This window comes from Gopherus flavomarginatus, chromosome 9 (assembly GCF_025201925.1).
Source record: "Gopherus flavomarginatus isolate rGopFla2 chromosome 9, rGopFla2.mat.asm, whole genome shotgun sequence".
In the NCBI taxonomy this organism is placed as follows: Eukaryota; Metazoa; Chordata; order Testudines; family Testudinidae; genus Gopherus; species Gopherus flavomarginatus.
Genome location: NC_066625.1, coordinates 41,309,814 through 41,335,718, shown reverse-complemented (window position 1 = coordinate 41,335,718; position 25,905 = coordinate 41,309,814). Strand labels below are relative to the sequence as shown.

The 25,905-nt window shown below is 48.3% G+C and overlaps 1 protein-coding gene and 1 pseudogene across 1 annotated transcript; one reads left to right on the top strand and one right to left on the bottom strand.

Annotated features, from left to right (window-relative positions):
* Positions 1 to 25,905, bottom strand: part of LOC127058553 (zinc finger protein 850-like) — a 124,019-nt pseudogene that overhangs the window by 48,451 nt on the left and 49,663 nt on the right.
* On the top strand, positions 421 to 24,799 carry LOC127058334 (gastrula zinc finger protein XlCGF57.1-like). The gene is made up of 5 exons (XM_050968209.1): positions 421 to 534; positions 11,613 to 11,695; positions 15,894 to 16,020; positions 19,934 to 20,050; positions 20,420 to 24,799. Exons 2-5 carry the CDS (start codon positions 11,681 to 11,683, stop codon positions 22,045 to 22,047), a joined length of 1,887 nt encoding a protein of 628 aa, XP_050824166.1. The 5' UTR covers positions 421 to 534; positions 11,613 to 11,680; the 3' UTR covers positions 22,048 to 24,799.

The following is a 25,905-nucleotide window of genomic DNA, read 5'->3' as shown; positions in this document are numbered from 1 at the left end:
ATGGGGCGAGCTGCTACACCAGCCCCTGCCCCTCTCCTGCCCCCGCCCCTTTGTGCCGGCAGCGGGGCCATGGCCGGGCCGGGAGCGCAGCGCGGCGGCTGCTCCAGCCTGCGGGGCAGCGCGGGGCGGGCAGGGTCCTGGGGGGGCGGGGACACGCGTGGGGCGGACACGCTCCAGCCGGGGGGGGGGTCAGGGCTGGGGGTCGGGGTGGGGGGGCGGTGGTTATTGCGTGGGAGTCACAAGCCCCCCCAGCTCTGCCCCTCCCCTGGAAAGGCGGGGGCGGGTTCTAAGAAGCACCAACTAGCAGAGGAAGACGGGGCGGGAGCAGGGTCAGGCTCCAAGGACCTCCCTTACCTAGGATAGAAAAAGCGGAAGCGCCATCGGGGCAGGCTGGGAGATGTAGTTCCTGATTTTCCTGGACCGGAAGTGACGTTGGGTGGGAGAGACGAAGCGGAGTTGTAAACGCGCGCGGGCTGTTCCGGCTTTGCCTGGCTCGCGCGGGGCCGTTGGAGCCTCTCCCGGGGCCGGAGAAGGGTTTGTGCCGTTGGGGCTCTGGGCATGCGCAGATCGCGGCGGGAGAGCCCTTCATTAACACCCCTGTGCCCGGCCCGGGCCCTGCCCCCTGGAGCCGCCCCGGGCGCTGCCCGCCCCGCTGCGGAGCTGCAGCCTCCAGGTCCTGGAGCGAGCCCCGGGGGGGGGCCGGAGCCGGGGCCGGGCAGTGACTCTGTCCCAATGTCCGGGGGGGGACCCGGCATCTCGCAGCGCCGGGATCTGCTCCGGGGGGGGGGCAGCGCCCGCGGGGGGCTCGGAGCTGCTGTCCCCGCAGGAGCCCAGCGCCCCCCGGGCCCGGCCAGGCTCTGCCCTGGGGCCCCGCGGGGGGTGGCGGGGGCTGGGGGGTGAGACCGGGCTGGGGGCCTGGGAAAGGGGCGGGTGGGAAATGTCTGTGCAGCCCGGACATGGCTGGGGGGGGGGGAAGCATGTGACCCCCGAGGAGCGGGGAGAGAAAGGGGGGGCTGAGATCCCCTCGGATTTACTGCTGCCCCATCCCGTGGGGACCCCCCCCCTCCTGTCCTGCCCCCTTTCTCCCTAGAGAGCAACGAGCAACACCCAGGGTGACCCCCCATTCCCTCAAACCCCTGAGAAGTTCCCTGTTCCCCTCCCCCCATTGTGCCCCATTTTCTCTCCCCTTCGCCAATGGCCAGTTCAGATCTCAGGTTTGGGGTGTTTCCCCCCTTTTTCACCTGCAGAGATTTGTCCTTGTGTAGGTGGGAAATCGTTCCCTCGAGTGATTTCTGAACTGGGCAGAGGGTTAATGGGCAGAGGCTGGGGGGGCCCTGAGACAGGGACATCTCTGGGCTGGGCTGGGGGGCCCCTCTCTGCTGGCAACAGGGCGTGGGAAGGGCCAGAAAGGGGAGGGAGGAGCAAGTGTCCCCCATGGAGATGGCCCAGCCCCAGGTTTCCTAGTCCAGCTACTCCCCCCCCCCATCACCTGCTAGTCACATTCCCAGACCCATTGTGGCCACAATACTCCCATTGCCAGCCCCTCCCCACAGCCAGTGACCTTCTGACTCCAGCGCCGCTCCTTTCCCCTGTGAAAAGACATCACCCAGGGCTCCTTTCTGGCCCTGCGAGTGTGAGGCAAGAAGAATCCGTCCCATCCTGTTGTTGATTCAATATCCCTGTATAATCCCCTCCAATTTCCCCTCTTTTCTCTTGAACTGTTGAATGGTGACATAAAATCTCCCCACATGTTGATCCTTGTCCCTTATATTGGCAAATATTTAGTGTGTGCCCCATTTTCTCCTCAGTTCTGAAATACTGATTTCAAATTCTCAAAACTCTTCCTGCTTTTCTCTCCAGGTGTGTGACTGAGATCAGGGCTCCTATCGTACTGAGCGTGGCCCTGTTCTGCCAGGTACTGAAGAGACCCCAACTGAGATCTGGACCCTGTCCTGCCAGGCACTGAAGAGATCCCAGGTGAGATCAGACCCCACTGTTCTGCCAGGTAAAACCGAGACCTGCACTGAGATCACGGCCCCCCTTGTGCCAGGCAGCGCACGACTGCGACCCAAACTGCTGCCTCCATTGTTCTGAGCACTTCAGAGACCTCGACTGAGATCTGTGTCCCCGTTGGGTCTGGCATTGCACTGACCCTAACAAAGATCAGACCCCACCACTGTACTGTGCACTGCACAGACCCTGACAAAGATCCTGCCCCCACATTTTGCCAGTTGCTGCAGGGGCCCTAAACAAAATCAGGGATCCTGTAATGCTGGGAGCTGCAGAGTCCCCAACTGAGATCAGGCTTCCTGTGGTGCAGGGCTCTGCACAGACACTGACCAAGATCAGAGTCCCCATTCTGACAGGTGCGGAAAAGACGCCAAGGGTATCTCTACCCTGCTGTTAAAACCCCCCAGCTGGCTCATGCCAACTGACTCAGGCTCACAGGACTCAGGCGAAGGGGTGTTAATTGCAGTGTAGATGTCTGGGCTCGGGTTGGAGCCAGGCTGTAGGACCCTGCGAGGTGGGAGGGTGCCAGACCTTGGGCTGCAGCCCCAGCCAGAACGTCGACACCACAATTAAACAGCCCTGCAGCCTGAGCCGTGTGAGCCCAAGTCAGTGGGCACGGGCCAGCCGCTGGTGTCTGACTGCAGTGTCGACATGCCCACAGTGACAGAGAGGCCTTGCCACAAAAAGCTGAAAGGCTAAATAGGCCAATAGCGGGAGACGACTCTCCATTTTACAGATGGGGAAACTGAAGCTCAGAGAGCTGAAGTGATTTGCTCAAGTTTGCATGGAGAATTTGGGGCAAAACTGGGAACTGAACCCAGATGGTTTCAGTTCTTGCCTCTCCCCTTATGCACAAGCCCAGCGTGTGTGTGTACAGGGATGTTTTGGCCTGTGTTGCATTGGCTTCCAAGGGAGACTGTGGAATTTCCTTCACTGGAGGTTTTTAAGACCAGGTTAGAGATACAGCAGTCTGGGAATGTCTAGGGGTACTTGACTCTGCCTCAGCACAGAGGGCTGGAGTAGACGACCTCTCAAGATCCCTTCCAGGCCTACATTGAAATAATTCTCTTTTGTGCTGTGTCCTGTTGTACGCTGAGCTGTTTTGGATGGTGCCATTTGGACCTATGATGCACCATGTTGTGTTGCATAGTTTTCTGATGCGTTGTTTTGCTTTAGCTTGTTTGGTGTCTGTGTTATGTTGGTTTGAGTTGTTATTTTGCATTGTGTACTTTGGTCCTAAGGTGTGTTAGTTTGCATTGTGTTGCTTTCTTTTCCTTAGTATTGTGTCATTTTATGCTGTGCCATGTAGTTTTTTGTGGTGATGGTGGTGTTCTTTGAATGGCCTGACTTCATGTTGTCGTGCAGTTTTTCTCTGTATGTTGTTTTATATGTATATATTGCATAGCATGCTAGAAATGTAGGGCTAGATAGGACCTCAAGATGTCATCAAGTCCAGCTGTCTCTGCCGAGGCAGGGCCAAGTATATGTTGATTATCTCTGACATAGGTTTTTCCTACCTATTCTTAAAAACTTGCAGGAAAAGAGACTCCACAGCCCCCCTTGTAAGACTATTCCAGAGCTGAACTACCTCAGCTCTGGTGACATGCACACAGATTTTAGTGGTGAGCAGCTCTGGAGAGAGAGGAGACCCCAGTGAGTGGGCAGCTGGGTAAAGAAACTAAAGCTGGGAGGAGAAACATTGATGTGTGCAAGGTCTGTGACAGAGCTATAACTAGATCCCAGTTCTAGTGCCACCCTACTGCTGTTTTGGACACTGAAGTCCTCTGCCACCCTGGTGTTTTAGGCACTGGTGCAAACCTTAGTACAGACAGACTTTACACTAGTGCACTCTGGCACTGGTGCACCATGTCCCTGTTTGAAGGTTTGAAGTGGGAGGGTCAGTGACCTCACAGAGGCCTGGGTCTGGCTGACTAGTGCAGCTGCTAAGGGAGGGGCAGCAGTGAGTGCTGGAGGTATGAGCCAGGAGCACAGCCCAACAGGACTGGACACTGACTTCACCTGACCCATGACACACACACCCAGCTGTGTGCAGGGACCTGCAGCTGAGCTGCCCTGCCAAGACAGCCTGTGCATCCGTGGACAAACCACCTCTTCCTGCAGCCTAATACAATGGGGTCTGGGGACCTTTCCAAGCTGTGGGTGATGTGGCTCTGGCGTTAACGGGGTCTGTTCCTGGCTCTGTCCCTGACCTGCTCGGTGACCTTGGGGAAGTCACAGCCCCTCTCTGTTTTCCTCCTACCCGTTGTCTCCTTGGATTGTGATCTCTTTGGGGCAAGGACTGTCCCTCTCTGTCTGTGCAGTGCGCAGCAGAATGGGGGTGCTGATCTCAGTCAGGTTCTCTGCCATGTGCTGCATGATGGGGCCCTGATCTCCATCGGTGTCTGTGCAACACAAAGCACAGTTTATAGACTCACAGACTTTAAGGGCAGAAGGTAGAGGTGTATTGCAGATGAGGTCTCATCAGTGCCTTTTATAACAGTACTAAACCTTTCATGTGCCTGCTGGAAATACCTCACCTGATGCATCCTAGGACTGCATTAACCTATTTCACGGCTGCATCATGTTGGCAGCTCATAATTGTCCTGTGATCAACCAATACACCCAGGGCTTTCTCCTCCTCTGTCACTTCCAATCGATAAATCCCCAGTTTACTGCAAAATTATACACTTGGGGACTAACAACTAGAATTAGTGCACTATTCATTTTCATCCCATTTCTATTACTCCAGCTTTCAAGGACATGTAGATTTTCTTGTATGATTTTCCTGTCCTCCTCCATATTGGCAGACAGTAGGGAGGTGGGGAGGGGATGCGGCATTGGAGGTGTGTCTGGGAACGTGTTTTGTAGGAGTCCATGTCTCTGCTCCCTGTGGCCGTGGTGCGTTCCGTACCAAAGCAGCATGTCAGCAGAGCAGGTGCACACAGCGTAGCTCTGCCTGAAACACGCAGCATTCACTGCCAGATGGGCTGGGCAATTTTTCAAGGACCCAGCTTGATATGCCCGGCTCTAGTAGGTTCAGTTGGACGGGGGTCTGGGGCTCTGATAGTTTGCGATGTTCCTTTCTGCATAGTCAGTTCTTTCCATTTGTTGTTTTACCCCCACCTTTGCCTGATGCCGCTCTCTTCTTAACTTGCTTCAGTTATTTCACTTCCAGTTTTTAAATAGGATCTAAGAATTGCAAAGCTGAATGAAAGATAAACAAACAGAACCATTTGAATGTTGGCCCATAGCTGGCAGAACTGTACCTAGTGACGGTCGGCTGTAATGACTGGGTTCCCTATAGCATTTTCTGGCTGGGCGAATAAAGCAGTGTCAAAGAGCCAAATGCGCGCTTTTAGGGTGAAAGGGCTCATCAAGTGTTTGCTCTCTAAGGAACATGTCACCGGCCAGGGCTTGCAGTCGTTCAGGAGAGGTGCACTGAGTTCTATTTAGGAATCTCAAAATAAGAGGTTAAGACGGTTGGTTCGCAATATCCATTGAAATCTTGCAAACAATTATACAAAAGGACCCTACTGCTGTTAAAACAACATGGTATTAATACTAATTCAAAACTGACATTAAAATTAGGAGAGAAACGCATGAGAAAGGAACCAGCACCTATGTACCATTTCTTAATATCTAAAATTTTGACACTCCCTCACACCATCTTTTTTTAAAAGTGATGCACAGCACACAGTCAAGTTAATGAATGAAAGCACACCCATTATTCACTGCTTTGTGTTGCATGAGCATCTGATTAAACACCTAATAAAACTCTACCACTGTAAGTGGAAATGCATCAACCCAGCTTAGCTCCAAGGTGTTTAGATGGGAATGAAAAGTTTCTAAATTAAAAACATGGCAGAATGGTTAATGGGGAAAATACACTGAAATGCCTCTACCCAGTCCTGTTGACTTCTTCTCCTAAACCCTTCATGAGTTCTGGCCTCTTGGTCAACTTGGCTCCCAGTCTCACATCAGCTGTGCCCTCTCCCAGCCTAACCCATTTTTACTGATATTCTTCATCCTCCTCATCCAGGCAGGGGGTTGGTGCAGCAGCCCCTAAGGTACCTGAATTAATCACAGTCTCTCAAACTGGGGCTGTTTAGATTTCAAGGAACGATTTATCCGAGTTACTGACTCTGGGAGGTGGGAGAGAGGAGAGGCTGAGAGGGTGTTTGTTCTTAGGGCCATGTTCAACCCCGGTAGGCTCCATGTTACCTCGTCCTCCACCCTCCTCCATGTGTCTCTGCTCATGTGTCAGTGTGTCACCTTCTGATCATAATGCCACTGGCCTCAGGAGAGCACCCAGACAAGAGCTACATCACAAGAGGCTTATGGTACTGAGAGAAAAATACATTACAGGGAGGGAGTAATTATCCTGAAATGAAACATTCCAGTCTAGGAAGTGAAAGAATTCAAGTACTTCATTACTTAAAATTATGTTTGAAATGATTAGATTTTTATGAATAAATTGCAGCAAATGCTGATTTCACTGTACACGGACGAAAAAATATTTGTATAAGTAATATACAGAAATGCTTCTGGAAAAAGTTGAGTTTGATTTAAGGGTATTTACACTGTATATTTTGCATGTGACATTGACAATTTCTCTTTGAACAGTTATATGATTTGGCTTTTGGAATCTCAGCAGTTACTATGATTAAATAATTGTTTCCCGGGGGCTCCCATAACTTCCCACAACTCTGAACATTGAAATTGTAAACATTGAAAAAAGGGCTTAAAAATAAATATCGCTATCTATTGAAATTAAAAGAAAGAAATAGACAAAATGAATTTTGTCAAACCCACTTAACCGCAATTGCAATATGTTAGGGGATGGAAATTCACAACTAAGGCACCCAACCTTAATTCTGCCCTGTAGCGATGCCAGGTAATCACCGTAGGGCTATGAATTAGGCATTTTAGTGTATAAAGTTCCAGGTTACAAATGGGTATGGTCTAAAGACACATGAGATCTTTTCCTCAGGATATCACCGTCACTGGGCTGTTTCTCTTGTTGGTAATTCCCAGAAATGAACAGATTAATAACATTTTGTCAGTTATAAAGTGGCCATTTCAGATTTCTGGGGAGTGCCTGTTATTTTGCACTAGGGGCCAGGTCCTTGAAGAGATGGAACCTTGGTTTCATTTGAACTTCTCCATGCTCAGCAGCTTCTGGAATTTGGTTCAAAGTATTTACATGTTTCCCTGCTCTGTTGTTAAAAGTGCTGCTTTAGAAAGTGGGGAAGGGCAGGAACTGACTGCAGGATCAGTAGCTGAGTCCCTTAGATATTTATAGCTCATCGGAAGGAAGACGGGGATTGGTGGGTGTCTGGGGATTTAATAATAAACACACAAATATCATTGTTCTTAGTGAATTTTCATCTTCTAATTCCATTAACCCACTAATTATCCCTGGGTGCCCCCGGCCGTCTGGGGAGGGAGAACTAGTAAACTCCTGTGGCCAGTGTGGAACCTAAGGCCCAAGGATCTTTCCGTGTCTGACTCAAAGTCACCCAGAGTGAAATTCACTTCACTGGATAAATCCCTAGTTGCTGAGCTCTGCAGAGGGGTGGGGGGGTGAATTCCATCCCCCATTCTTGAGCATGGACCCCCCTCCAATTCTCACCCTGATCTCAGACATTACCCCAACCTTCCCCTGCAGTGATTGACCCACTTGATGCTGCCAGAGCCATGTGCCATGGGAGCTAGAGAGGACAGAGACCCAGCTCCAGAACTGCTCCCCCTGCCCACAGCCCCCAAGCTGTGCTAGAGTTGCCCTGACTTTCTGATCTGCAGATGGGTCCAGCTGTACCCAGCCCGTGCACCCACCACACACAAACTGTCACGACAAACATGCCAGGATTGGAAAAGACCATCTGGGGCTGGCTGCAGTCTCCCTTTGCTGCTGTGAGGGGAATGGGGTGGTCCCTCATATAGGACACAAAGATACCCAGTGGCAGAAGGGAAATGTTGTTTCTTCCAGGGGTTTGAAATGTTTGCTTTAGAGTCCTGAGCTCTGTCTTCCTGTTTGTCTCCTTCTGCCACTTTCAGATCTCTTGGAGAGACAAGGTGGGTGAGGTAATTTTTTTAGAACTAATTAAAAATACCTCTTGCTATCCTGGGACCAACATGGGTACAACAACTTTCCCCTTTGTAACCCCTCCCCATCTCACCTCCCCCTCAGCTGAGACTGTCCCATGTGCTAGGAAAATAAGGGTTCAGTCCTGTAACTGGATTGGGTCTTGCCAGCACTAACGGGAGTGAAAGCCTGTGTGCATGAATGACAGCAGCAGCTCTGGGATTCGACCCATAGGGAGAAGAGATGGGAGTGAGCAGGTTATGTTTGTGCCAGGTGTGAGTTACTCATGTGGGAATTCTGCACCACTGCGTATGCACAGAATTCACGTCCAGTGTAGATTTTTTTTTTTTGACATGAAGAAGACATATTCTGCCTGAGAAGTCCTGCAGTTCTGCCTTTCAGCCTCCAGAGGCCCCTGTAGTACCAGAACAAGCAGCATTCAGCTGGGTTCATCTTGGTGGTAATTTGTTGCCCTAAGCTCTACCCCAAATGGGAAGAGAGTTAGTGGGTGGAACTTGGGAGAGTCCTGAGGCAGGGCTGCCTCTGGGGGTGGGGACAGGGTGGTCATTCTCTACTCACAAGAGGGTGTGGAAAGGGCACAGGAGGAGTAAGTGTCCTCTATGGAGACTGCCCAGCCCCAGGTTATCCAGTCCCAGACGCTTCTTCCACCACCATACCCCAAACCTCTTCACTCCTCCATCCATCAGTTGCCAGTCTTCCCTCGCTGCTAGCCCTTCCTGACTGTCAGAGACCCTCTAAGCCAGTAGTGTGTCAGGGCTCAACCTTCTGGCTGAGTCCTCTGGGCACTTTCTTCCTCTCTCGGGGTGCCATGCCACAGGGGCCCCACAAATCTACATTGCTTAGGGTTTGGCTTCAGCCCCAGGTAGGGCTCAGGGCCCTGGACTTCAGCCCCATGCGCTGGGACTTAAGCTTTCTGCCCTGGGCCTCAGTGAGTCTAATAGTGGCCTTGCTTGGCGCCCGCCCTGAAACCTGCTAGTGGCCCCTAGCGGGCCCAGGACCCCTAGTTGAGAACCACTACCTTAGCTCACGAATCACAGCAATGTTCAGGTTACGACCAGTCATAGAATCATAGAATATCAGGGCTGGAAGGAACCTCAGGAGGTCATCTAGTCCAACCCCCTGCTCAAAGCAGGACCAATCCTCAACTAAATCATCCCAGCCAGGGCTTTGTCACGCCTGACCTTGTCCCAAAGGACCAGTCACTTACTGAGGTCAGTTGAATCTTAGATCTCACAGCAAAGACAATACTTGTAGCCAGTCCTGTAATAACCTGTATTAAGATTTATTTAAAAGGAAACGAGAGTTGTTTACGAAGTTAAAACAGGTAATCCTATAGTTGGAGACAAGTTACAGTCTTAAATTTCAAAAGGTAATAGAAGCCTCTATAATAAGCAAGCCGTATATCTTCCTTAGGACTAACCCAGGCTAATCAGCTCAGGATCTCTTGCTTATGCCTAGAATCTTTGCCCCCCAGAGTCCAAGCAGCATACAGATAATCAGTTCCTTCTGTATGGGGCTTTTTATCCCCTTCCTGCCATGTGCTCTGAGCTGCAAACTGAGCTAATGGGAAGTCAAGAGCACAACAGTCTTTTGTCGTCTTTAACATCCCATAATAGTCTATCTGGTGTTGATGAACCTTTCCTGCCAGGCAGGATGTAATGCATTCGGTTGCCTGTCAGCACTTCACCTAGGTAAAGTCTCTCTCCCGTCTGGTGATTTACAGAGCCACAGAGGCTCACAATGCAACTAGTCAGATATTAACCCAGGCAGCAACTCACAAGCATTCAATGAAGTGTAAACACATTCTTATAATCCTAGTCCCTAATACTAACAGGTGAGTCAGACTGATTCCAGCTATGTGTTTGTCCCTGTTCAATGAAGACATGGGGGCTTTTGCAAGAGCTAACACCTCATCTGCCAGTGTCAGAGGCAGGATGGGCAGGGATGGTGTCTCTAGCCTCTGTTTGCCAGAAGCGGGGAATGGGTGACGGGGTGGATCATTTGATGATTACCTGTTCTATTCATTCTCTCTGAAGCACCTGGCATTGGCCACTGAGCTAGATGGACCATTGGTCTGATGCAGTGGGCAGCTCTGATGTTCTTATGTTCACAGTCTCTGTCAGGAGTATCTATTCATTTGGACTCACTGGGGGGCCACAGAAAGAAACAAGATATGCTGAAGCAAGAAGGCCCAGTCTCAGAGCCCCAGGGGTCACACTTCCCAAAAGCTAAAACTAGGCCCAGCCCATGAAAGGGGCACTGCCAGGAGAGACTGTATAAAGGCTGGAGCATCAAACAGCTTTGTAAACCTGAGAGAGCTGCCTTGGGAACAGTGACAGAGAGAATCCCCCAGAGTGACTCCTTTGATTCTGTTCTTCTCTGGCCTTTGGTTCATAGAATTATAGAACTGGAAGGGACCTCGAGAGGTCATCTAGGCCAGTCCCCTGCACTCAAGGCAGGACTCAATATTATCTAGACAATCCCTGACAGGTGTTTGTCCAGCCTGCTCTTAAATATCCCCAGTGATGGAGATTCCACAACCTCCCTAGACAATTTATTCCAGTGCTTAACCACTCTGACAGTTAGGAAGTTTTTTTCCTAATCTCTATCCTAAACTGCCCTTGCTGTAATTTAAGTCCATTGCTTCTTGTCCTATCCTCAGCGATTAAGAAGAACAATTTTTCTCTGACATCCTTGTAACAACCTTTTATCTACTTGAAAACTGTGATCATGTCCCCTCTGAGTCTTCTCCAGACTAAACAAACCCAGTTTTTTCGATCTTGCCTCATTGGCCATGTTTTCTAGACCTTTATTCATTTTTGTTACTCTTCTCTGGACTTTCTCCATTTTGTCCACATCTTTCCTGAAATGTGGCCCCCAGAACTGGAAACACTACTCCAGTTGAGACCTAATCAGTGCAGAGTAGAGCGGCAGAATTACTTCTCGTATCTTGTTTACAATACTCCTGCTAATACATCCCCAATTGATACTTACTGTTGCAAAAAAAGCGTAACTCTGTTGACTCATACTCTGCTTCTGATCCACTATTACCCCCAGATCTGTTTCCACAGCACTCCTTCCTTGGCAGTTATTTCCCATTTTGTATTATTGTTCCTTCCTAAGCGGTGTACTTTGCATTTGTCGTTATTGAATTTCATCCTATTTACTTCAGACCATTTCTCCAGTTTGTCCAGATGATTTTGAATTTCAGTTCTATCCTCCAAAGTCCTTGCAACCCCTCCCAGCTTGGTATCTCCTGCAAACTTGAGAAGTGTAACAGAGAGACTCGGCTGCTGGGAGGGTTTCACCATGGGTCAGAGGGTTACATCCTGGTAGGAGGAGGCTAGATCTGTTCTGGAATAAGGTCACTCTGTGCTTCCCAATGTGGCAGAACCTAGAATGTCCATTAGCAGGGAAAATCCTGGGGGGAATCGACATGTGGAAAGGAGAGAAACCCTGTCTGAATTCTCTCACATTGCCCTTCTCGCCCTGGCAGGCTACAGAATAACGTCCACGTTTTACTCCAGATCATCCCATCCTCCCAGGGGGAAGGCAAGGGTTGCAATGGAGCTGGCTCAGGTAAGGGATTCTCAGGGAGCTGGTGGTGGGTTCTGCTTGGAGGGAGAGAAGCAGTAAATGTATGGGAGGGTGGGAACCAGTGATGAGCTGCCAAAATATTAACAACAGGTTCCTTCCTCCTCACCTCAGGAGGGGCTCATGCCCCCCTCCGGGGGTCGTGCCCCATCCAACCCCCCGTGTTCCTTGACACACACCCTGGGTACCCCTGACCCATCCCCCCCTTCCCTGTCCCCTGACTGCCCCCTGCCGCCCCATCAAACCCCTCCTCTCATTCTTGATGTCCCCTCAGAACCTCTGCCCCATCCAACCACCCCTTCTCTCTGTCCCTGACTGCCCCCCACCACCTCATCCAACCCCTGCTCCTTCCTGACTTCCCCGTGGGACCCTTGCCCCCATTCAATTCCCTTGTTCCCTGCCCTCTGACCGCCCTGACCCCTATCCACGCGCCCACAACACACCAAACACTCCCTCCCTGCCCCCTTACCACACTGCCTGGGGCCAAGACTGGGACCGCTCTCCTGGGACCGCGACTGGCGCCGCAGGACCCAACTCCCCGAGCCGGGCTGGAGCCGCTCGGCCGGGACCGGTGCTGCGGGGCCTGAGCTGGGCCGGGTCAGAGCCACTCGACCAGGACCAGCCCGAGCCAGGGGTGCTTAGACGGGACCCGGCTGGGGCGCTCGGCTGGGGCCAGGGGGAGCCGCTCAGGTGGAGCCAGACTGAGCCACGTGTGCCGTTCCCCCCCCCCCCCCCCGGTCCTGGGTTACCTGCCTGCAGCTTGTTTCAGGCTTCCCGCGAACATTTGATTCGCGGGAAGCAGGGGATGGGGAGGAGAAGGAGGGTGGAGCATTCAGAGGAGGGGGGTGTGAGCTGGGGCCGGGGGCCGTGTCATAAACAGATAGCTAAGGGTTAATGTCTCTTTCACCTGAAGCACCTGACCAGAGGACCAATCAGGAAACCGGATTTTTTCAACTCTGGGGGGAGGGAAGTTTGTGTCTGAGTCTTTGTCTGTCTGCCTGCTTTCTCTGAGCTTTGGAGAAGTAGTTTCTGCTTTCTACTCTTCTGTTTCTAAGTGTAAGGACAAAAAGATCAGATAGTAAGTTATATGGTTTCTTTTCTTTGGTATTTGCATGAATATAAGTGCTGGAGTGCTTTGATTTGTATTCTTTTTGAATAAGGCTGTTTATTCAATGTTCTTTTAAGCAATTGACCCTGTATTTCGTCACCTTAATACAGAGAGACCATTTGTATGTATTTTTCTTTCTTTTTTATATAAAGCTTTCTTTTAAGACCTGTTGGAGTTTTTCTTTACTTCAGGGAAATTGAGTCTGTACTCACCAGGGAATTGGTGGGAGGAAGAAATCAGGGGGAGATCTGTGTGTGTTGGATTTGCTAGCCTGATTTTGCATTCCCTCTGGGTGAAGAAGAAAGTGCTTTTTGTTTCCAGGACTGGGAACAGAGAGAGGGAGTCACTCTGTTTGGATTCACAGAGCTTGTGTCTGTGTATCTCTCCAGGAGCACCTGGAGGGGGGAAGGGAAAAAGGATTATTGCCCTTTGTTGTGAGACTCAAGGGATTTGGGTCTTGGGGTCCCCAGGGAAGGTTTTTCAGGGGGACCAGAGTGCCCCAAAACACTCTAATTTTTTGGGTGGTGGCAGCAAGTACCAGGTCCAAGCTGGTAACTAAGCTTGGAGGTTTTCATGCTAACCCCCATATTTTGGACGCTAAGGTCCAAATCTGGGACTAAGGTTATGATAGGCCAGGTGGACAGCTGCCCAAGCCTTTGTTAAATTTAAAAGCTTTTTTAGAACCAGTTGTCCTGGAACAACCTGTTCTAAAAAGGCTTCTAAATTTAACAACCAGTTCATGCGAACCGGCTGGAGCTCACCACTGGTGGGATCTGCTAGAGGTGGTGGGAGGCAGGAAATATCTTGGGTGGAGAAAGAGAGGGGACAGGATGTGACAAACCTGCTGAGAATTGTGTACTCCAGGGCGTGATGGGTTGTTACCCCGGGGTGCAGTCTGGGGGGCTTCTGGGAACCGCTGTGCTCTCTAACCCTCAAGCTGGGCTGGCCCTTCTCACACTGCTTTGCTAGAGATTCAGCCAGCCTCTCCAGGACCTGTTATCACTCAGCTCGACAGCAGGTGGCGCCATGCAGCGAAGTAAGCTACCTGAGTGCTTTACCTAAGCCACTCAAGGAGAGAGAAGACAACAGCCAATTTCCCAGCGATAAGTGTTAGCAAACAGATCAAAGCAGATTACTTAGCAAATAACCAAAAACTCAAACCAAGCCTAACATGGATAGCCTAGATGGATAGAATTTGAATTAGCAGTTTCTCACCCTGACTGATGCTACAAGCAGTCCACCAAGAGTCCATACACAAGCTAGAAATCCCTTTGCACTGGGACCAATACTTCCTCCAGTTTAATCTTTGTTCCTCAGGTGTTTCCAGGAGTTCTCTTGTGCGGGGAATGAGGCCTTGAGATGATGTCACACCCCACCTTATGTAGCTGTTCCATATGACAGGAACCCTTTGTTCTAAACTCAGTTCCTAGTCCAGTTTGTGGAAAAATACAGGTACCAAAATGAAGTTCATTGTCATGTGGTCTGGTCACATGCCTTAGCATGCCCTGATGAGTCACAGTAGCCATGACTCCTACGCTGGCTGAACCGTTCAGAGGAGGGCTAAGCTCTTCCACAGTCCATTGTCTTTGTTGATGAGCCATGAACACTATCTGGCTTCTTCATTGTTGTACCTGAAAGGCTCGTTGTGGCTGTTAACCCAGAGTAAGCACATTTGAAAGACACATACAGAGTCAATATCCATAACTTCAGCTACAAACATGATCCGTGCACACAGGTAGGATAATCATATTCAGCAAATCATAACTTTTCCAGTGACACCACACATGACTCATTTTGTACAAAATGAGTCATGTCCTAATCATATTATAATCCTGCCACTATGTTGAATATGGGCTGTAGTGTCAGATAGGTTCTAATTTCAAGGCACAGGCTTTGGGAATGAAACTTCCCCTCTTTGTGGAACAGGAAATAACCCTCCAGCCAGGGCTGGGACAACTTCCCAGACTCCCAGTGCTGAAACCTGAACCTCTTGACACTTCGTTAGTTACCCCCATCCCCAGACTTTGTGGCAACTGCAAACTTTATCGGTGATGATTTTATATTCTCTTCCAGGTCATTGATAAGAATGTTAAATAGCACAGGGCCAAGATCCAATCCTTGTGGGAACCCGCTAGAAAGAAATCCACTCGACCATGGTTCCCTATTTAAAATCCTAGTTTTTAATCTATTTAATGTATGCCATGTGTATTTTGTATCTTTCTAGTCAAAATATTGTGCTGAACCAACTCATGTGCCTACATATATTACATCAGGACTATTAGCTGCAAGTAAACTTTTGATCTCATCCAATAAGGATATCTAGTTAGTTTGATAGGATCTATTGTGTCTAAACCTTTTTAATGGGTACTAATTATATTAATCTCCTTTCTTTCTTCATGAAATCCAGTATTGGCTGCTCCATTCTCTTGCCCAGTATCGATTTCAGACTGACACATTTGTAATTAGCTGCGTCATCTCTTTTATGCTTTTTAAATATTGGCACAGCATTAGCTTTATTCCAGTTTTCTGGAATTTCCCAAGTGTTCCAAGTCCTAATTAAAATCAACATTAACAGTCCACCATGCTCCTCCAGCAGGTCTTTCAAAACTCTAGTTATCTGGACCATTGTTAGGATTAATTTTGTCCTTTTAAAAACTTCCTTCTTATTTTCATTGGTTGATCATTGATTTCTGATAGCTTCCCTTGCCAACTTTCTACAATTCTGACCTTCGAACTTCTATTCTTTGCTATTGACTTCCCCTTTCTTCCATATATTTTATTTGGAGAGTGTTGGGATTCCTACCAGGGAGCTACCAGCAGGCTCCAGAGACAGCCCCATCTCCTATATTAAGCTCTGGCTAGTAACTATGTGATAAATGTGATGACCCTGCTTCCGTCTGTCAGCTGGGAGACACAAAGGTTCTCTCTTCCTCCTGGCTGCTCTAGGCAAGGTGGGGTGGGACTCTGTTAACATGTGCCTCCTGGAGCTTCCATTTACCTGGTGCTGCTGTTCCATGAATAGTGGAGTTGTGAGTGGGGCAGCAGGTCCTGAGGTTTGGATTCTTGTTCTTTCAGGATCCGGTGACTTTCGAGGAGGTGGCTGTGTATTTCACTAGGGAGGAATGGGCTCTTCTGGACCCTATTCAGAGAGCCCTCTACAGGGATGTCATGCAGGAGAACTATGAGACGGTGACCTCGCTGGGTAAGGCGTCCTGTCCCCGGGGTTATTAAAAGCTGTGGGGTCTATAAAGAACCTGAGCAGTAATAACTTTATACCTTTATTCATCATTGAAGTTTTGACAAGTTTCTTTGTCCCCCTTTTTTTCCTTATCTCCCATACACTAGCAGGCAGCAGGGAGGGAGGAGGTAATAAGGGATGAGGAGGGAACACAAGAAGCTCCCAAGGTGCCGGGAGGTGGTGCCGGCTGCGAGTAATGGGAAGGAGGAGAGGGGAGTGTGGAGGAAGGGCACCCAGGAAGTGGGCTGGGTGGGTCAGTGGGAGGGAGGAGAGGTTTGGGGATCTAGAGCTGTGGGGGATCCCAGACTTTTAACCCTGAATCCCTACCCAAACCTCAGGTAAATCCTAGACTTCAGCATAACCACTCTCGCAAAGCCTCAACTTAATATAAGGCCTTGAACTGTAGCAAGCTTTGGCTACGTTTACTAAATCGTATCACTAAATCGACCACGGCTAGATCAATCTCAGAGCGTCAATCCCGGCTGTAATGTTGACCTGCCCTTAATAACCCATTTCTTTATGCTCACCTCTTTGCCTCCACGCATGTTCCAAAATAATAAGTAATACTCTGATCATGGTATCTTACCCCTAGCAAGTATAAAATTGCCCACAAGACGTGAGACTAGCTCATAGATCATAAAATCAGGGCAGGGTCAAGAAGAGTGAGGGTTTGGAGAGAGTCTTGTCCCCCCTCTCCCCATCTGCGGCAGCCACAAGCTGTCTTCCCTCCAGGCTCCTTGGATCTTTGAGCCTGTCCCTCCTGAGGTTACGTAGCCCAGTTCTTGTTTCTTACATTCTCCTTTTCCAGAAGAATTAGAGGCTGTTGCTCCTGAATGTTAGTGCTTAATTCCCCAGCCTTCTCCTCCCACTGGGGGAGTGTAATTCTCCCTCCCATTCCACCTGAGTCACTAGATTTCCTAATTCCCCAAAATGTGCTTTTGCAATGTCACAGTTCAGGGGTAGCTAAGCCTTTGACCTGCCTCCATGGTCTGCTCAAGGAATGGCCCCTCAGGTATCAGGCCTCTAGCCAGCCCTTCTCTGTGGATAGGGACCCACATGCCTCTCCTTTTTGACCAGTGTGTAAGGATTGCAGCTTGTCCTCCACTGTGTTTGCTGGACTAACGTCCAGTTCCTGTGCTTTGCTTTCTCTCCAGGGGTTGTGAGCAGTGTGTCTGAGATAGAGGTGGGACTTTTGTTGATACTTGTATGATGCCAATACACACCTCAGTTTCCTGCTGTGATTGGTATTGCTATGATTATAAAGAGCAGGAGACGTGAGGTGTTTTGTGACGTAGCTGTCATGGGGTGATATGAATGGGTCATTTAGGACTCACTGGGAGTAACCTACATCAATCTAATACCCAACAGAGACAAGAGAATGACTGTCACCCAGGGCTGCCCAGAGGATTCAGGGGGCCTGGGGTCTTCGGTGGCATGTCCCCCTTATCTGCTCTGACACTGCAGAGCATTTTCCTCGTGTCCCCCTTACCAGCTGGAAGAAGGTTACTAGTGGAGTTCCTCAAGGATCGTTTTTTGGACCAATCTTATTTAACCTTTTTATTACTGACCTTGGCACAAAAAGTGGGAATGTGCTAATAAAGTTTGCGGATGACGCGAAGCTGGTGGGTATTGCTAACACGGAGAAGGACCAGGATATCATACAGGAAGATCTGGACGACCTTGTAAACTGGAGTAATAGTAATAGGATGAAATTTAATAGTGAAAAGTGCAAGGTCATGCACTTAGGGATTAATAATAAGAAGGTTAGATATACATTGGGGACGCATCAGGTGGAAGCAACAGAGGAGGAGAAGGACCTTGGGATATTGGTAGATCACAGGATGACTGTGAGCCGCCAATATGATATGGCCGTTAAAAAAGCTAATGAGGTTTTAGGATGCATCAGGCGAGGTATTTCCAGCAAAGATAATGAGGTGTTAGTACCGTTATATAAGGCACTGATGAGACCCCACCTGGAATACTGTGTGCAGTTCTACTCTCCTATGTTTAAGAAGGATGAATTCAAACTGGAACAGGTTCAGAGACGGGCTACTAGGATGATCCTCGGAATGGAAAACCTGTCATATGAAAGGAGACTCAAAGAGCTTGGCTTGTTTAGTCTAGCCAAAAAAAAGGCTGAGAGAGGATATGCTTGCTCTTTATAAATATATCAGAGGGATTAATATTAGGGAGGGAGAGGAATTATTTAAGCTTAGTACCAATATAGACACAAGAACAAATGGGTATAAACTGGACACTAGGAAGTTTAGACTTGAAATTAGATGAAGGTTTCTAACCATTAGAGGAGTGAATTTCTGGAACAGCCTTCCAAGGGGATTAGTGGGGGCAAAAGACATATCTGGCTTTAAGATTAAGCTTGTTAAGTTTATGGAAGGGATGGTATGATGGGATAGCCTAATTTTGGCAATTGATCTTTGATTATCAGCAGATAAGTATGCCCAGTGGTTGATGATGGGATGTTGGATGGGATGGGATGGGATCTGAGTTACTGAAGAGAATTCTTTCCTGAGTGCTGGCTGGTGAGTCTTGCCCACATGCTCAGGGTTTAGCTGATTGCCATATTTGGGGTCGGGAAGGAATTTTTCTCCGGGGCAGATTGGTTGAGGCCCTGGAGGTTTTTCGCCTTCCTCTGCAGCGTGGGGCATGGGTCACTTGCTGGTGGATTCTCTGCAGCTTGAGGTCTTCAAACCACAATTTGAAGACTTCAATAACTCAGACATAGGTTAGGGGTTTGTTATAGAAGTGGATAGATAGGGTTCTGTGGCCTTCTTTGTGCAGGGGATTGGACTAGATGATCACATTGGTCCCTTCTGACCCTAGAATCTATGAGTCTATGAGCTCTGATGCCGCAGAGCATTTGCCCTGTTTCCCTGTTCCTGTTCCCCCTCCTGTTTGACTCAGTTTATATAGTAATATTCTCCGCTATACCTTTGCTTAACCAATCATTGTACTGAAATTTAATTAACCAATCCTAACACATTGAAACATAATTCTCTAACCAACTGTATCCCACTACCTAATTCTTACACCTAGCAAAATTAATTATACATCAGACAAAAACAATTAGAGAACCAGACTGATTAACATTGTAAAGCAGTGGCCATAAAGATAAAAGAATACAAAAATGAGAGTTTCACAACCACAAGCATTGAGTAGTGATTTCTTGCCAAACCAGGCTGCTATCAGTCTAAGTTTTCTTTAACCATCTTAAGATCTGTTTCTTTATCTGGTAGTGCTGGGCACTATCAGGACAGGATCATCTTCCTAACAGCCCAGTAGCACCTTATTTCAGTGTGACTGGTTTGGGATGTGAGGATGTGACCCTTTGCTTCCCAGCTTATGGCTGCCCCTGCTGCTTAGCCAAAGGCCTTAGCCTAAGGACAAGGCCTCAGACTGTCACAGTAAGAGAAGGCCCTTACAAATACAGACAGTGATTTTGATTCTTTGTTTTCATACTCTTATAAGTAGCTAAGTGATAAAAATACACCTAAGTTCTTAAACTATAGGCTTTACAGGCAGGCCTGAATATCTCTATTCTAACAGTGGATTCTGTCCCTTATCCCATTCTGTGCCTGTCTTGTGTATTTAGATTGTATATTCTTCAGGGCATGGGCCATCTACTATTCTGTGTTTGTACTTTACCTAGCACAATGGGGACCCACTGTTAGTTGCTCCTTAGCACTAATGTAATGAATATGATTTATAATCATAATAACTCTCCTGCCTCTTTGAGCCAAGGAAGATGGCCTTGGGATGTTACTGCTTAACAATGAGGTGGGGGTTAAAACCATGGACTATTCTTTGTGACAAGTATCCCACAAATTCTACTGACCTCCCTGGTTTTCTTTGCCTGCAGTAGGGTTTCCAGTTTCCAAACCTGATGTGATCTCCCAGGTGGAACGAGGGGAAGAGCCGTGGGTTCCAGACCTCCAGGGCTCTGAGAAAGAAGTGCTTCCAAGAGCTGCCTTCCCAGGTGAGGACTTGGTTAAACCAACTCAACAACTGTGTGGGAATGCAGGAAACATTTGGGATGCCCTACAAAGACCCTGTGAGCTCTCCAAGTTCAGGATTGTTCCCTGCAGATATGGAATCATAATGGCAGATGTCACTCATGGCTTCCCTCCTATTCTGACTGACAACTGGCAGCAGGTCGCTCCGCGATCTCACTTTCCTCTGAGTGTTCTCATGAGATGCAGACCAAAACTGATCCCTTCCTGTCTCCTCTGGGGAAGGTTTTGGGGAAAGTCAGCTCCTGATAGGTTTGATCTCTCCCACACATATTTTGGATTGTTCATCCCTTTTTCCATTCCTCTCTCTGAGATTTTCTTTCTTTCCGGTGCAGGTAGTGACCTGTGTCTGGATTCTCTCTGTCTCCCATCAGGTGATGGGATGGTGAGTGAGAATGAGGAGGAGAAATCCCATCAGGAAGATGATGAGCGAAGAGAAGCACATGGAATGTTATCAGGAAGATCCAAAGAGAATGTTTCCAGGAGTTGTGCACTCCCAGAAAAAGCCAAAGCCTGTGAGACTCTGCACAGGCCAGAGGGAAACTTTAGTAGCCTCTCAGACCTTATAACAAGCGGCAGAATCAACTTGGAAGAGACACGCTACAGGTGCCATGAGTGTGGGAAAAGCTTCAATTGGAGCTCTACCCTTGTCAGACATTGTAGAATCCACACAGGAGAGACGCCTTACACGTGCACTGAGTGTGGGAAAAGCTTCAGTCAGAGCTCAAACCTTATCACACATCAGAGAATCCACACGGGAGAGAAGCCTTACACGTGCACTGAGTGTGGGAAAAGCTTCAGTTGGAGCTCTACCCTGAACACACATCGTAGAATCCACACAGGAGAGATGCCCTACACATGCACTGAGTGTGGAAAAAGCTTTAGTTGGCGCTCGGACCTTATCAGACATCTGAGAATCCACACAGGAGAGACGCCTTACACGTGCACTGAGTGTGGGAGAAGCTTTAGTTGGCGCTCACACCTTATCGGACATCAGAGAATCCACACAGGAGAGACACCGCACACATGCTCTGAGTGCGGGAAAAGCTTTAGTCAGCGCTCAAATCTTATCACACATCAGAGAATCCACACAGGAGAGAAGCCCTACACGTGTTCTGAGTGCGGGAAAAGCTTTAGTCGGAGCTCACATCTTATCAGACATCAGAGAATCCACACAGAAGAGACGCCATACACGTGCACTGAGTGTGGGAAAAGCTTCAATCGGAGCTCTACCCTGAACACACATCGTAGAATCCACACAGGCAAGTTACCCTACACATGCACTGAGTGTGAAAAAAGCTTTAGTCGGAGCTCAGACCTTATCGGACATCAGAGAATCCACACAGGAGAGAAGCCCTACACGTGTTCTGAGTGCAGGAAAAGCTTTAGTTGTAGCTCAGACCTTATCAGACATCAGAGAATCCACACAGGAGAGACACCTTATACATGCACTGAGTGTGGGAGAAGCTTTAATCGGAGCTCACACCTTATCGGACATCAGAGAATCCACACAGGAGAGAAGCCCTACACATGCTGTGAGTGTGGGAAAAGCTTTAGTCAGAGCTCACACCTTATCGGACATCAGAGAATCCACACGAGAGAGACGCCTTACACGTGCACTGAGTGTGGGAAAAGCTTCAATCGGAGCTCTACCCTGAACACACATCGTAGAATCCACACAGGAGAGACACCTTACACATGCACTGAGTGTAGGAAAAACTTCAGTCGGCGCTCAAACCTTATCACACATCAGAGAATCCACACGGGAGAGACACCTTACACGTGCACTGAGTGTGGGAAAAGCTTCAATCGGAGCTCTACCCTGAACACACATCGTAGAATCCACACAAGGGAGATGCCCTACACATGCTCTGAGTGCAGGCAAAGCTTCAATCAGCGCTCAAGGCTCATTAGACATCAGAAAATGCACAGGAGAGAGAATTGTAATAAATCCCTTGACTAGGGTTGGCAAAAATGAATTTTTTTAAAAAAAATCACATTAGCTAATTCCCACATAGTGATTTTTGCATCATCTTCACCGTGGTGTCTCAGCTCCACCAGATAAGTTGCCGCCTTTTGCAGCTCATCCTTCTTTGGGGTCAGTCCTATGATCTTTTCTATCAGCTCCTTTCCTTTTGAGTTATAGGAGTGTGTATCCCTCCAGCCAGGAATGTTCATGAGTTCCAAGTTGGGGAGAGAGGTTTGATCCCAGCAAGGTACACTGAGGCAAAAACTACCTGTGCCTTCCATCCAGTAGGACTGTACATGGCGTTGGCTGCTCAAGTTAGTGATCTTAATGTAAAAAGTTGTAGTGCAGATGCAGCCCAGGTGCAGTGGTTGGCATTAGCTTTCTCCTTGACCTGACCTAAACTCCATCACTTTTCCTAGTCTAAACTAACCCTGAGCATCACAGTTATCCTGTTACCCCATTTCAAAGCAATTGTTAAGTCATTGAGTTCTCCCTTGGGGAACAAATTGTTTCATTCCCAGTTGTTCTGATGTTGCTTCAGGTTGTGCTGGAGAGCAGATATTTTTATTATTATTTTCCGCACTTAAAATATATTGAACTATAACAAAGAGCAGGAACAGGGCAGGGATAGGGAAAAAAGTCATTTCCTCCTCTGTAACAACAGACATAGGGTAAGTCAGAGGGAGTCCCTTATTCCCCATCACTGTCCTCCTTCAATCCGTGCTAGAACCTAAGAATACTTTTCCTTTCCCCAGTTGTGGGATGGGAGACTTCCAAAAGTGCTCCCTGTGCTACAGCCCATGGCTAAGCTCAGAGAATAAACCCCAAATCTCCCCTGAGCTTTGCTTTTTGAATTCTGTATTTCCGATTGCTTCAAGCCTGGGCATTGTGATTATTAACCAGTTTCTCTAGCACTGTTCCTACCACTGTTTCTGTAACATATTTTGTTTTTTATGGGACAGGGTTGTTACTCCTTTGCCTAACCCCAACCTGGAAGGCCAGGATGTCTGTTTTCTCTGGCCCCTCCCCACAGACAAATCTGACAGGGTTGAACCTGCCTGGAGCAAACAAAAAGCCCCACCGGTCACACACACGAAGCAGATAGACGCACACAAGACACAGAAGAAACTGAATAATTTGAGCTATCAACATTTCCACTTTCCCACAGCATGTAGTTCTGAAGGTTGTTTTAATTTCTTTCTTTTCTTGGAACCAGAACTGGGGAAAGAGAACACTGGAGTCAGTGGAATTACAGCAGGAAGGGATAAGTCTCATGATTCGTCACTAATCTAGGCTTTGTAAACAGAGCAATAATATTACTGAATGGTCTGGCTAACCCTGCAGTTAGAAACAATCAGCTCTATGGGTGGTAAATTGACAGGCTTTGCTGCTGATCATGAAATAGCAGCTGTTGAAAGGTAATATGCTTCTATTTCAATGCCTCTGGAAGTACAGAAAACAATGATCTGTGTTAAAGGCAAGTTGCCATTTCTCAGTGCCCCAATTTCTATTGTGTGTGTACAGGAAGGTTTGAATGTGTAGCAGGTAGTTTGATAAAGCTTAGCTATTTTATGTGTGTAACAGACTCCTGCCCACCTCCAGCAGAGGTTTCAATCACATACTATCGCAACTTACTGAATGTCACGCAAATTAGTCCATTCCTCCCCATAGTCAGTCTCTGACCGGAATGTTAGAATGAGGCAGAGAACTGGGAAAGTATCGCAGTAGGAATACATTAAAAAAGTGGGATTAATCAGAGCTGGGGTGCAGACCGAGCCTGTTCTACAGCTGGTGAAGTGATAGGGACACACTCCCACTAGTGCAGGCTCTGAAATAACGGCAGAAGCAGATCGAAGAGAATGAGCTCATGTGGGAACTATGGGCAGCTGCCCTGTCAGTGCATCACTCACCTGGCAGGTGTTACACAAAACACAGCACTTCCCCTCTGGAAGAGAAACACCTCTCCCTACTGCCACCACTTCATTATACTGTCCATGAGGCTGTTTGTCTTGCAGGACTTGGATCTCTTTGGGTGGTCCATGGTGATTCATAAAAGAGCAGGAGTCATTCCAATGGAAATCTCTTCACTTCTTTCTTAGTGTTACCTTCTTATCCCTGGCTTTGGAGATGACATTAGCCTTATCCTGTCTTGATTTTAGGTAGGATTTTGATCACCTTCTGGGGCTTGGCAGCTTAGAACTTTTGAGGGCTTTTCTCTGCCTTTTTGGTCCCCGCTGCAGTCAGTACATGCTAGACATGGGCATGGTGACTTTCCTGAGGATCTTGACAGCTTTAGCCAGCTTCTTGGGGGCTATTTTCCTGCTCACAGCGACTGTCATCTTCTCATGCCTTGTTCTGGAGGCCCAGCTGCTGGTTGAATGGGAAGGAGCCAAAGTGCTGGTGACTTTATCCCGCACCAAGCTGCCTTTGCTTGTCAGACTCCTGAACCCCAACTGGACGTGGCTCTTGTTCTTCTGCACAGCACAGCCCTGGACAGGAGGGATCTGCAAATGTACATTCATATGATCCCTTTGTTTAATGGATGAAAACATAAACTCTACACTTAGAGGATTGGAACTGATTTCAGCTGATGGTCAGGTTTGCTAGGTTTTTATGCATTTGGACAGTGAAATGTTGAGTGTTTACATTCATTTCAAGCATCCCCGTATAGTGGAGCTCCTGAACATAATGGAGAATGGAAATGAAAATGTTTTCCCTTTTTTCAAAAATAAAAATAAGAAAATAAGAGGCTTATTAGAGGGCACTTAGATTTGAAGCAAGGACCCCTTGATCTTCAGTCAAACACTCTACCACTGAGCTTTACCCCAATGAGAGCAGATACTTTCCCCATTGTAGCTGAAGCACATCAGTGATTCCAATAGCAGGGGCAGGTTCTCTCTGGGGCACAGAGATATTTGGGGGAGTTGGTGGCTCCTTTCTTTCCTCACTCTGGAGTAAACTCAGTTTTTTATTCCATGGTACATGTTTTATGGAATAACAACAGCAGCTTGAAGAAAGAGGAGAGTAACTATCTCATTCTCTGAGCTGCTGAAGGTGGCCACGTCCCCTCTGTCTGACCATTGCCATTGCAGGAGAGAAGGTTTCAATGGAATTGAATGCCCTGGCTCAAATGAGAGACACAGAAAGATTTTGCTGTTCGTTGAACAGCAAAGGAAATTGTGTCGGTATGTGAAACTGAGGAGGGACATGAAATGCCCACAGAGTGGCGCAATGCCCTAATCCAGGCCTGCACAACTCGTAAAGCGGCAAGGGCCACATTACTCTAAAGTAAACAGCTGAGGGCCAAAACCCCCTTTGCCTGGGATGAGTGGCTCATACTGCAGTCTGCCCCAGTGAATGAGGGCTAGATGGAGACTGGGCAGTAGCTAAGACTGAGGTGAAGTGGGGAGAGCGGGTGGAGGTTCCCCTGGGATGGGGAGACCCATAGCTGTAGGGGTACTGCCAGGGGGTACTGCCAGGTTAAAAGGGGCACCGGGGTCCTGGGAGGGACAGGGGGCCAGCTGCAGTAAGGCAGATCACCAGCCTGCGGTGGGCATTCTGACGTCTGGAGAGCTAATTCCCAAGATGATCAGCAGGCGGTGCCGCCAGGTGAGTCTGCCCCTGCTTACATTGGGGAAGAATGAACATGGTTTTTGTAAAGGAAAATCATGCCTCACAAATCTACTATAATTCTTTGAGAGAGTCAACAAGCATGTGGATAAAGGTGATCCCGTGGATATAATATACTTAGATTTTCAGAAAATCTTTGACAAGGTCTCTCCTCAAAGGCTCTGAAGCAAAATGGGATAAGATGAAAGGTCCTCTCTGGGATAGGTATGGTTCAAAGGCAAG